Source organism: Mizuhopecten yessoensis, unplaced genomic scaffold, assembly GCF_002113885.1.
Source record: "Mizuhopecten yessoensis strain PY_sf001 unplaced genomic scaffold, ASM211388v2 scaffold10933, whole genome shotgun sequence".
In the NCBI taxonomy this organism is placed as follows: Eukaryota; Metazoa; Mollusca; class Bivalvia; order Pectinida; family Pectinidae; genus Mizuhopecten; species Mizuhopecten yessoensis.
In genome coordinates, this window is record NW_018408794.1 from 193134 (window position 1) to 206281 (window position 13148).

General features: G+C 36.4%; 1 protein-coding gene across 1 annotated transcript; it reads right to left on the minus strand.

Moving 5' to 3' along the window:
* Positions 1-521: 521 nt before the first annotated feature.
* Positions 522-10439, minus strand: LOC110463813 (perlucin-like protein). Its single transcript, XM_021518690.1, has 5 exons — positions 10351-10439; positions 3153-3234; positions 2005-2108; positions 1072-1159; positions 522-853 (listed from the first exon to the last, which is right to left on the minus strand). Exons 2-5 carry the CDS (start codon positions 3208-3210, stop codon positions 639-641), a joined length of 465 nt encoding a protein of 154 aa, XP_021374365.1. The 5' UTR covers positions 3211-3234; positions 10351-10439; the 3' UTR covers positions 522-638.
* Between the last annotated feature and the right edge of the window lie 2709 nt (positions 10440-13148).

A 13148-nucleotide genomic window follows, 5' to 3' on the forward strand; every position in this document is an offset into this window, starting at 1 on the left:
TGTCTGTCAGTATACGCCCAGTCATGACTTAATACACTGTGGACGCTGTTTTATCTGATACTGACTCCTAATGTCTGATACCCTTAGTATAAATCTGACATTTCGTTCACGTAACTCTCACCAACAATACGTCACATGAGATACATGACCATACTGGTTAAAGGGGTTAGGACATACTTTAACAATACTTTACATGAAGGCATAACGCACAGAACAGGTCACATGACATCCACATGATCAGTAAAAGGACGTACAAAACACATAAAGTAAACACACTAGTATAGCTATGATCAGTATCATCTAATACTGTAATTAAATATATTCAAGAGAATTGGTTTGATTGTCGTCTACACTAGGTCAAGGGCAACTCAACCGATCATTCCACCCAGTCCCGAAATTGTGTTGTATTTGTTGTTTGTTCTTTCAATAGAATGTATTTGACAAAATGCATAATAATGATTTTGTTTATCAGTACCACGTTAACAAAATAAAGAAAATTGAACTGTCGAAAAATGGTTACATAGATAAATTAAAATGAAATATTTACAGCATAATATTTACATTGTAGATATTTTATTACGTATCAGATTAATCAATTGTTGTAAATTTATTTTTTCTTGCATGTAAATGATACCGGATCAAATCTTACCTTCTTTCTCGCATATGAATCCCTGTAAATCGGTACAGGCGTTGTCATTCCATATAGCTGCTACATACATATGCACACAATTTTCGGTACCAGGACCATTAGGTTCACTAGGACCCCAATTTGAGAATGTTAATGTAGAGTTGTCCGAAATCCATCTCCAGTCACCTTTTTTATTGCGGTCATATGCTCCAATCCAAGGATAATCTTTTCAACATATCAAAATCCAAACTGGTGATCATAAAACAACAAGAAATATAACAAACTAATTATTCCGTAATGTATTGATGATTCTTTTTGCTAGAGTATAGAAGACACAATAAATTTTCAACAAGGAATAAAGCAAAATAGTACAATTAGTTATTCTAATTGTAATGGGATATTGACCTGTATAATAGTGTGTGTTTTATGATAATATTTTATACCTGATAATGTTACGAAACCTGTCAACCACGAGTATTCGTCTGCGGTTTCTGTTTTGACGAGGTTGCTGTCTTGGCTCCGACAATCATTCTTAAATGTGAAATATTGTTACAAATAACCTGATTTTCTCCTCTTTGAACAGTTTGATATATCTTGGCCACTTGTGTCGGGGCTAATTGGTTATTTATGCTATGATCATAATGAGGGAAGATACATTTGTATTCCGGTATAGCACCAAACATATTGATGGCATAGCACTGTACTATGGCGGTTAATTTTCTCGGGGTTTTAATTTCACAACATGTTGAACATTCGTATATTTCCAACGCTGTTATGCAAGCTTAAATGAACTCAATTCAGATTATCACCGGACAACTAGGCAGTAAATATGTACTGAATACGAAACCGCGAATTATTGACCCCGCGAATTTAAAGCGCTATACAGTATACATAAATTAACATGTGAATCATATTTCAATTTACTAACAAAACGGTAATGAGCACACCGTATGCAAAAGTCTTATAAACATGTATGTATGTTTGTATTTATGAATCAAACTTAAAACACAAAGAAGTAACGAAAAGTTAAAAATGTTCTGTTGATTAATGTATGTCAAATAATGAAAATAACACTTAGGGGACGCGATACACTAAACCAACTTTACAAAATAATGAAAATGTTCTTTGCAGGAAGGCCAACTAGTTTAACTAGGTTTAAAGGCGCAGTTCCATGTATGTGTGTCGTGTAAGTAAATCTTTATCTAATATCAGTATGGTTGTAATATTTCAAACATACCATACTAAAAACGTAAATCAAAGTTTTGTAACAAACCCTACTACCGTCATATAAATAGAAGTACTGGGCATGAATATTTATTAAGATATTCACACCTGTTATTAAATGTAAATGAAACCATATCCGTAATTATTTTTACCTGAGCATCTTCCCATGATTTTTTTAGGCCTGGAACTGACCAGTAACAGTGGTTTCCATAACCCGTCCACCCATGCTGACACGTGACACTCTGTGATTGTACACCTGTGTAAAATTTAATTATTAAGTATCAACACATATTCTGTGACTTATCTACTGTGCAGTTCAATTCTGACAAATATTTTACTAAGATAAGATAAATCTTTGCTTATATTCATATCAATGAAATAGGGAAATAATATGAATAACATTTATCAGATTACGTTAAGTTTCCAACTGAAAAATAATCATCATGGTGAATGACTAGTTGATTATAATTTGGTATCGCTATTTCATTGGAATACATGACCAATTTTTCTGTTATACACAAAATCAACCCTAAAAGTCGCACAGTAGAACAATCTTTTAACTATTTCCAAGTAAAAATATACTAATATGCCAATTTTTGAATAAGGTACTCTGTAGAAGTGGATTCGTTTAAACTGATTATTAAACTGTTGAACTTCTGAAATAAGGGTAAGACAGGTAACAACGTAAGCACCTAGATACAATACAGGTTACGCAATGTAAATGTAAAATTGTCTATTTCTTAATCTGAAGGGTATCTGACATTAATCATCATACTAAAATGGCAAAGATAAGTACGTTCGAATATTTATTTATTTAAGGCCTTTTATATATATTATCATGAACAAATTAAATTAACGTTTGAATTGAAATACTGTATTTCTCTTATTTGGGATTAAAAACGAAATAATGGTATAAAAATGACACGAAAAGGTACATATGATATTTATTCGTAATGTACAGTTAAGGAAATCCGTTGGTTTGTAACTATATAGAGAAGATAGCTACATGTAGTTTATCTTAAATACGTCAACACAATGCACTTACGTTTAATGTAGTACTGGTATGGATGTGTCTGTGATCATTCCACTTACTGTGTGTAGGGCTGTCTTACCTTAGTCACTGTCCTATGTATAACTAATACTTCTGTTTGTCTCTCTATTTCTTTGTTCAATAATTCGAACTGAGTAATAGGACTGACTTCAGCCTCTATTAAATACAAAATGTACACATTACTATGTATCGCTGCCACATGTAGTCTACATCTCAATTTGTATTTCTGTCTGAAAGCGTCGTACTTACCCCTTGAGTTAATAACCAGACGCAGTAGTAGGGGGAGCAGTCCGAATATAATCAACATCCTGGTCGGAATCACCAGTAACTTCTACAAAAAATAACGATTTTATTCAAATGTACATGTGCATATATTATGTCTTTAAATTAAAATATAAGTGATTTTTATTATGTATGACACTTTGTGAGAAAATGGCAAAAGAAACCGTCAAGCAATGCAAACAAGTCTTTTTTATGTATGCTATAATTATGACAATTCAACTGTTTATAAGATTTATTTGCTTCTGATCATCGTTACATGGACAATTTTCAAATAAGAAAAGTTACCAAAACAAAACAATCATGATATACGTGCCGTGCGACGGAATTTATTTGGATATCATTTTCAAAAGTCTGAATTTTAACAAAACTAGCACTAGTTTGGAGAAAAATTTAATCAGAAACCCTTAAACTCAAAAATATAAAAAATAAAAATAAAAAGGTATACTGATATTAATCGTTTATCCCCCAATATTAGCCAAAATACCAAATTGTTCCTATCAGGGTACAGTAACACCTGTTCAACGGCCTACGAGACCCTGATAGTGCATTGCGTTCTATTTATAGAATCATGCGTCGGTAATACCAACTTGCAATACAAACGAAAACCAGGTGGTATCTATTATGAAAAATGAACAAACATTATCGGAATCGATAATTTGGAATAAAGTTTATTGATAGTTATCTAAAACATGTCCCGTTTTGGGTACAGTGATGTTAACGTAAATAAATTGATTTGTTTTAGCCCTCCCCTGAAATTGACGAAGCAAGCAAGATCAGAATAAACCATTTCTTTGTAACTTCGAGACTGAGAAGTGTTACTTTGTTGGCTTATCCAAAATTTGCTAAATCACATCAATAATGTCACAATGTATCGGCGTTATTCCACAATGTAACTTAATACCATTTGACATGGACACTTGAGAGATTTTCCTGCCAACTTTATTCATCTATGTTTTCGATGGTCCTCCATACTCAATGCCACATACTATCCTAACAAATAAAGGCGTAAACAAACAGTGTTGTTGGTTACACTGCAGTACACGCTTTTTGCATTGATTACTGACCCGTAAACACTGACCGTAAATTAAATTGTTGAAAATCGTGCAATATTGCACTCCAACAAAATATCGTAGAGCTAAATGATATTGACGGTATAAATTAGCAACAAGTAAAAAGTACAAATAATTGCAAAAGGTTCATACTACCGAACAATGGTGAGATTCCCTGTAACCAATATGTTTCTGAGGAAAAACAAAAAACGCGTTTAAACATAGTTTGTTGCCTTTATTTTGAAAACAATGCAATTTTATATATGAATTACCCTTTTCACATATTCAGTGTCTATCAAATGTATGAACCCAATACATTAGTAGCTATTAGAGTCCCTAGGAATCCAATGTTAGAAAATATAACGAATGAAAATGACAAAGTATTTTTATAAATAATCGACGGTTTACTTTGTGTTCACAACGCTTAATCTCCTTGTGATTATTTCACCTCGATATCTTTACTTAAAATAATGTGATAATCATTTAAGATGCTCACTGTGTACATCTGCAATTGATAGTAGAAACCAAACAACACTTTTTTAAGATTACCAAACGTGAATAGTGATTAATAACTCACAACTCACCAAAAGGTGGAGCATAACAACAGCCACAAGACCTGGTGCATCTAGACGTGTCAATTACGTATACATGTAGATACAATAAGGTCCCGATCCACCCAAGTTGCGATCTGAGGAAATGTGCTATGGTATATGCATATATATACCATATAGATCGAAACGAACACAAAAAGAGTCTTATACAATTTTGAAGCAGGCATATCCTGACCTTCATCATCAATATCTAAACCACTCTGGTACAGACAGGTATTAGTAGCAAGTGTTCAATATTTACAACATAAAAAATAAAATTAAAATTAAATTAACAAATTAACAAACAAACAATAACTTACATGATCATAATATAGTATGTGCCTACTCGATCAGGTCAAGCATTTTGTAAATATATATTTTCATAATTTCAACGCTGGATTTGTGAAGCAGGCAAATCCTGGACTTCACCATACACAGAGTTACATGTACCTTTGTAACAGTACATAAAAAGCATAGAAAGCGAGCGTCACGATATATCTATAGCTACCGTATATGCGGGGAGCAGACAAATTCTGAACTCCTTGGCATTTTTGACCACACTGATGGAAGATCTAGACAACTTCATTCCAGCCAAGGAAAGTCACTGATTTAGTTATTTACATTTGAAAAGCTTTGATTCTGATGTATTTCCGAACCGCATTGGAATTCCATCTTCCAATCTGTTGGATTACAATTTCAGAATAGCCAAGTTGTGCAGCTTCCGTGGCTGCACCGATTCTGAAGCTATGGCTTTTATACAGTTTTGGATTTAACCCTGCAAAAGCCACAGCGTTATTCAAGTGTTTCACCATCAATGAATAGGAGAGTGGAACGCCATTACTGATATGCAGAAGTGGGCCTGTTGAATGTGTGGACACCTTGCAAAATGTTTGCAGAGTGTAAACAGGGCAATAGTCAGAGGGTGGGTTGTAAGCCTCCAAGTGTAAGCAAATTGGCTTATTTTCGGAATTGTTTTTAAAATGCCGTAGAGTCATATCAACTCCGAAACCCTCTTTCCCAACATTTGTATCAAACCTTATGTCGTCCCTCTGCAAGACTCTGCTCGTATCAGAACTGGACTTACAGACCAACTCACCAAATCTCAAAAAGGCATGGAAGGCTAACAAAAATGTTGTCCTCAAAAGCAGACGCACAACGGGGTCAGAAACAATGACATTTAAAGAGTGCACCAATTTATATAGGATCGACTTTGTAATTGGCAATCTTGTATCATTGCCAGTGGTACTCAAATTCTGACAACCTTTTATCATTTTTCTTATTAGTAAGGAATGTGTTGGGTCTTGTAATTTCAGTAGTTTGTGAGCATAGCTTAATGCAGATTCATGAGAGGCGATGGTAGCTGGGCTATATTTTTAGGTGGAAGAGATGTGCGATAAAATTGGCAACAACAGGCATTGGCACTGGCAGATCGAGTTTCATTGGACTCACAAAGTCGTATAAAAGTTGCCAACTTCGTAAGTATGCTGTCTTTGTTCGGCTGGCAGTAGCCGCTGTTAATAATGCCAATGCATCAGTATTTGGAGCACCTCCAACCACACTGGGATCTTGGTTGGAAGATGTTCCAACCATGAAGCCAATCTGTGAGCTTCCAGGAATTGGAAACGGGAAAGTTTATCAGCAAGGACGTTACATTTTCCTGCTATATGTGAGACCTTAAAATACACATTGTGTCTAAGAGCAGCAAGGACTAACCTACGCACCAGTATCATTAAAGTTGAATACGTGGAAGACTGTTTATTGACAATCACAGCTTGATTATCTGACTTAAAAAGGATACGTTTGTTTTTTAGCTGGTTACCCCATATCTCTAAAGATAGGACAATTGGAAATAGTTCCTTGACTGCAATTTGATAATGAGCCATAGCTGGTGTCCAAGATTTTGCAAACCACAGTTTTCCAAAAACGCTAGCATAGCCTATGCTACCAGATGCATCAGTGTACATGGTCCGATGATCTGATGTTAACCACTGATCATGCAAAAACACTGATTTTCCATTGAAACTTTCAACGAAACATAACTATGCATGCAAGTCTGCCCGAGCTTCGTTATTCAAACGGATAAAATGCTCAGGATGCTTTGCTTTTGTACTCAGATCTATAAGCCATCCTAAGAATGGTTTACCTTGACAGACCACAGCACAACTCCAGCTTAGGAGCCCAATCAGGGATTGCAAATGGCGTAACTTAACTTTCTTACGTTTTACCATCTCATGTAAACCTTGTCTAATTTTGTCCAGTTTTACCTGTGGAAGACGGCATTTCATCTGAATAGAATCTATTGCAAACCCATATATCGTAATCACTGTTGTTGGACGCTCGATTTTCGAGGCTTTAATTGGCACCCCGAGAATATAACAAAGTTTCAAAAAAATATTTAAATCTGAGCCACATTTTTCTGAGACTGGAGGGCCAACAAAAAGGAAATCATCGATAATATGAGACATTCCTGAAGCTTGGTATTTATTTAACATTATCCATTGTAAAACAGTGCTTAAAGCCTCAAAAATTTGGCAAGAACTACTCGCACCCATTGGGAGACACCGGTCATAATAGATTTGATTACCCCATGTAAAACCTAGTAGTGGGTAGTATTTGGGATTAACAGGTATAATCCTAAATGCATCTTCAATGTCAGTTTTTGCAAGGAGACATCCTTTACCAAACTTCTTTACCAAAAAGATGACGGTGTCTATTGTATCATAGCTTACCGTTGCTTTTTCCCGTGGAATGTTTCATTTATTGATTTTTTTCGAGGAAAGGATAGATTATGAATAATGCGAATTTTTCCAGGTTCAGATTTTGGAACCAGACCCAACGGTATATATATATGTTTTCAAGCCGGAGCTTTTTTTTACTCAATATATATTTCAAACTTATATTTTAGTTTATTACCGGTGTACAAATTAGCATTTTTCATATTATATAGAAAATTAAGCTATACTAGTATCGAACCTACAATTATGCGTTACAATTTACCATAACAAAATACACCGTTTGGTAAAAATGCAATGATATAATAAGCTTCGACAGAATGGTCGATCCGTGGTCACAGTCGCTGCAATAAATAGCCCAGAGAAATGACCTTGCGTATTGAAACCTTTTATATGCCATGAATCCGGGCTTTACTCTGCTGCTGTTTTTGTTTGGTTTTATATTTTCATTGATATTGTTGTTTGCCTTTCTTTGAACAGAAAATTTATCACAATACATGTGGGAGAACGAAAATGTCTATAAGTGTTGGCATGGGGTATTGTAAAGTATAGAATGGAAAAATCAAATGCTCCGATAGATCTAGAAGTGTTTTTGAGTAAAAGGTCTAACTATTGAAAACACGTTTTTGGAAAATCTCAAAACATCTCAAAACTCTTCAATCTGTTATTCTACTTCTAGAATCTTTAGTGTCACAATACCATTGTCATCATGCTTTAAAAGTGCTTAGATTGGTAATAAAAACTCTATGACTTACTTGCGAAACTAGCAGTCACAGAGTTGATTATCAGGATTCATGTGGTTTTTTAATACCCGATATCATCGAAACAAGTTCACAGGGCGAACATTGGAAAATATGTGGAGACTTCTATGGCTATCTACCCAATTGAGATTAGTTTTGCAAACAGGAAAAGTGATTGTGAAGACGTTAAAAGATGTTTTCCTGTCTTCACGACCACAGAATCATGCAGATAGTTAAGAGTGGTTTGAATATCGAGGTTAGAAAATAACCACTTTGTAAACGACTAACCTTACAAAACGCCTGGGTTTGTTGCGATGGTTTATGAGATAGTTGTACATATCCATTTGAGTTTGTATACCCTAGGTCCTGATATTAAATGATCTTGAAACGTTACATAAGTACTTCCTATCAACCATTCGCATAGAAATTGACAACAAAATGTTCGCCAGAATCTTTAATTATTATAAAGAAATTATTTTTACAAATTCAAAAGTTGAGAAAACGTAATCTGTCAGTCATTAATGATAAAAATAATAGCACTTTAGTTTCAGCATTTGAAACCGAGGGTGAATATTTTGAAAAGTGGTCTTGTGGACGTCGAATTGTGTTTTTTAAATTCCATCATATGTAAACAAAATCCATTCGTTTTAAAGGAATTGAATCAGTAAATACAATACAATATATGCATCTTGTCGCCAAAGAGCACTAAATCAACAAATACATATCTTCTGAACTCGCTGGTATGTCCAATTTAATCTGTACATCATGTGAATTACATTTAGCACGTAACAACAAAGTCGAATGTTGTATAAATGAAATATTATTTAATATGAAATGCAAATCTGATAACACATATTTTAGCTTCTATAGCCTTTGAAATAGACAGAGGTTAAAAAATGTGCTCTGTACACTGTTATCCACTAAAACCGCCGCCCAGGTACAATCGGAGTTTCCGAATACCTGTGTTCACAGGCAAGTGCAGAGGTAACGCGCCTCACATTCGTCAACAGATTACTAGTATGTATTGTATATATATATATATCAATACATAATGATACCTTCATGAAAACAAATAACGAAAAAGCATTTGATTGTTATATATTAAGAGTAAAATACTTTCGAAATGCTTTTTTGAAGAAAAGACAGTTAGAATACCAAACTCCCCCCACCTCGCGGCCGGTTACCACAGAGGTGGTTTCGAGGATATATCTTATATAATCCATTCCAGATAATCCGAAGAATCTCATCATATCAGGTAATTGACAGACAAGTCTGGTACATAGTACATAAAACGTGGGTATTTAATAGATTACATTCACAGTTATCGAAAAAACGAGAGCACATCCACCTCTTTAAGTCCACTTAACTAGTACTATGGTTCTTTCTAAAACAAAAAAGGCGCATGTTAAAAGTCAACAGAATAATGTAACGTACACCTTTTCGCTATTTAGAAAGATATGTTCCTTTATGAATTAAAGAGTAAATACCCAAGTGTTAAAATTACTAAACGCCTCAAAATCAGTAGTTATGATCAACTGTATGTGCCATTTTTATGTGTGTATTTTTACTTTCGAAATAAGTAAATACTACCTGATATACGATAAAATATCGCATAATGAACGTAATCGTGTACGACGATCAAAAGATAACGACTTGTGTTATCCTGATATGTTGACATAAGCCATGGTGTTAACATACCGCTATCGTAACGCTATAGCGTTTCAGTAAGCCTTTGATATCACTTGAATAACGGATGACGTCATTTGTACATATAGAAGTAGAATGTCACAGGCAACGGGTATCTTTGCTATTTATTTCATAGGTCTGACAACAGAGACAAAATTGTCTTTATGCCTTTACTGATATGTCTAGATTTAACATGTTTCTCTTTTACAACACTTACGTTAACATCTAACTCGAGTTCAAAGATATTTCGTTTTAGGACTCACACAACTAAATCATTTACTATATGTAATTACCAAGCTTTTGAGCTAATAGCGTTAATAATTTAAGTTCAATACTAGTAACAACTGTCTAAATCCACAAATACATACCTGACAAAGGCTTCAAAAGGCATTTCTGGTGAGTTTAGTGGCATATATAAGAGCACTACAGACAACTGCTTTCGACAACCGGAAGTTCATAAACCAAACCGGTAAAGTGGGACGTGAACACTCTGACATTTGACCCCATATCAATCCGCCATCATATTTTAAAATCTACTAAAACTATACGTTGTTCTAAAGTTCAATATCTGTAGATTTCATTCAATATAAAATATGTCAACAACTACCTTTTTAAATTACTCAGAGACACTCTATTAAACCGGAACAAATTTAAGGTAGGGACTACAATCGTATGAAACACAAATTAAATAGCTAGCAGCGTGCTTTCAATTTTGCTATGATATATTCCAGGGGTGCAGATAGCGAAAGTGAGCGTTATCGAGGATGAATGCTAGTTGTGGTGCGCGTTAATAACCGTATTATCTTCATCCTCGATATCCAGGGGTTACGCTCACTTTCGCTCTCTGCACCCCTGGAATATATCATAGCAAAATTGAAGGCACGCTGCTAGCTATTTAATTTGTGTCAGGTAAAAAAAAACTGACCAATCACTAGGCTGACGATTGTTCTTTGAAGATTACAGAGGGGCGACGCCCGACTTCAAAACCAGTAAGTTTCACCGTTATTCGACCGTGAGATTCTTTTGATGTACATCAAAGGGTCAAATTAGTCTTCTCGTCTCGTCCACAAGGTGCTGCACACTGAGTCTTCGATTTTGCCATGGCATATTCCAGAGTTGTAGAGAGCGAAAGTGAGCGTAACCCCTGGATATCGAGGATGTATTATCTCAAATGTACAGGTATAATGTCAAAATATACAAGCGGAAAAAACTGTATATACATGACAATTCACACACATGACCGAGTATGACACATACACACCTCCGTGTGTCATTGACAGTTTTTCCCGTGCAGTTTGCTCTCTATAGGCGTTGACCAGTTTGCACGTTTTTCTCGTCCAGCCATCCAATTCGACAATGAAAGTTTATTTTTCAACTGTTGGGTCACTCTGTTGACACCAATGAACAGTAAAAACAGCATTATAACGTTTTAATTTGTAATTACTGCTATGCCGAGGCTCAATGAAAATGACCGCCTCCGGATTATTGGTATGCTTCAAGCTGGTATGGGCCAAGCCGTTGTCTCTACACGTTTTCATGTCCATCGAAACACAATCCGGGATTTGTGGAGTAGACATCAACAGTTTGGCCACGTCGGCGATCGACCTTGTGCGGGACGTCCACGTGTGACGTCACGTCAACAGGACAACCATATTCGGCTTGTCCATTTGAGAAATTGCTTCCAAACGGCAAGTTCGACTGCACGGACAATCCCTGGGTTGCTACCAATAAGTCCGAAAACTGTACGGAACCGATTGTGTGAACGAGCTATCCGTCCGCGACGTCCTGCAATCCGCCCAGTTCTTCTGCCACTTCATTGTGTAGCACGTCTGGACTGGTGCAATAGGGATCTGCGATTGGGCAGGCATTTTGTTTACGGTCGAGTCAAGAGTCGACCTGGATAGTAGTGACGGCCGTTCCAGAGTGTATCGTCGCGTTGGAGAACGTTTCCGTGACGCGTGTGTGGTACAACGACGTTACGGGAGAACCTCTGGTGGTTGTTAACGGAAATTTGAACGCGCTACGTTACCGTGACGAGATCCTCCGGACCCACGTCGTTCTATTCGTGCAAGGGCAGCAACGTCACATTACGCTACAGCAGGGCAACGCCAGGCCACACACAGCTCGTGTCGCTATGGACTTTCTGGCCCAATAGAACGTTGACAGGTTGCCCTGGCCTGCTGTATCCCCCGATCTGTCGCCCATTGAACACGTCTGGGATGAAATGAAGCGCATATTACGGGCATTGCCTAATCAACCGGTGACGTTGGCTGATTTGGCTGCAGCGTTGGTACAGATCTGGAATGCCATCCCACAAGCATTCTTGAACCGTCTGAAAGGCTCCATGCGTCGACGTTGCAAGGCTTGCATTCATGCAAACGGTGGACATACGAGGTATTAACTTTGTGAACTCAGTATTGACCCCTGCTGTGTTTACGTCACTCCTGAGCCGAACTTATTGATTCCATAACGTGGAAAATGGAATGAACTGTTAATAGATAACAAATAAATTGTCCCTGAAAACCTTGTTGTTTTACGTCAAACACATTTATTTTTATAACACATTCTAGGCATGCACAGTTTCTTTTTTCCGCTAGTATATAAAGAACAAGAATCCAGATGGTAGGATTTAACTTCACCTGTTACAAATATGAGCTGATTGATTGCATGTAGGACGTAAATCTCACTGATGACGGTCCAAGTACTATTATGAGGGAATATCTGAAGAGTGATTGAGACATCACTGACAACAGCTAGGACGGGTCCTTATCGCCTAAGTACGTGTACCGTTAGAACCGGATCTGAGGATTGATGTAGGACAGCAACGTAGACATAACGGAGGAGATTTTAAAAATCGATTTAGGACTTTGACTTCACTTATCAAAGGTAGGACGAACACCTCATTGTTCACCTGTATGCACGACAGAACCCGTTGGCGTAGAGCGTTACTGGCCAAAGGCAGACAGGAATTGCAATGTGTTGCTCCACATATTGTTTATACTAATAATTATGATATTGTATATGTTAGAAAATACGGCCATTCGGTCTTGTGTGTTTATTTGCTACTGCGTTAGACATGATAATTTACATTCTAAATACAGGTTACCCTTTCAACGACAAACTGGATGACACGTAGCGGCCATGAAGCCTGTCATTGCTTTCTGAT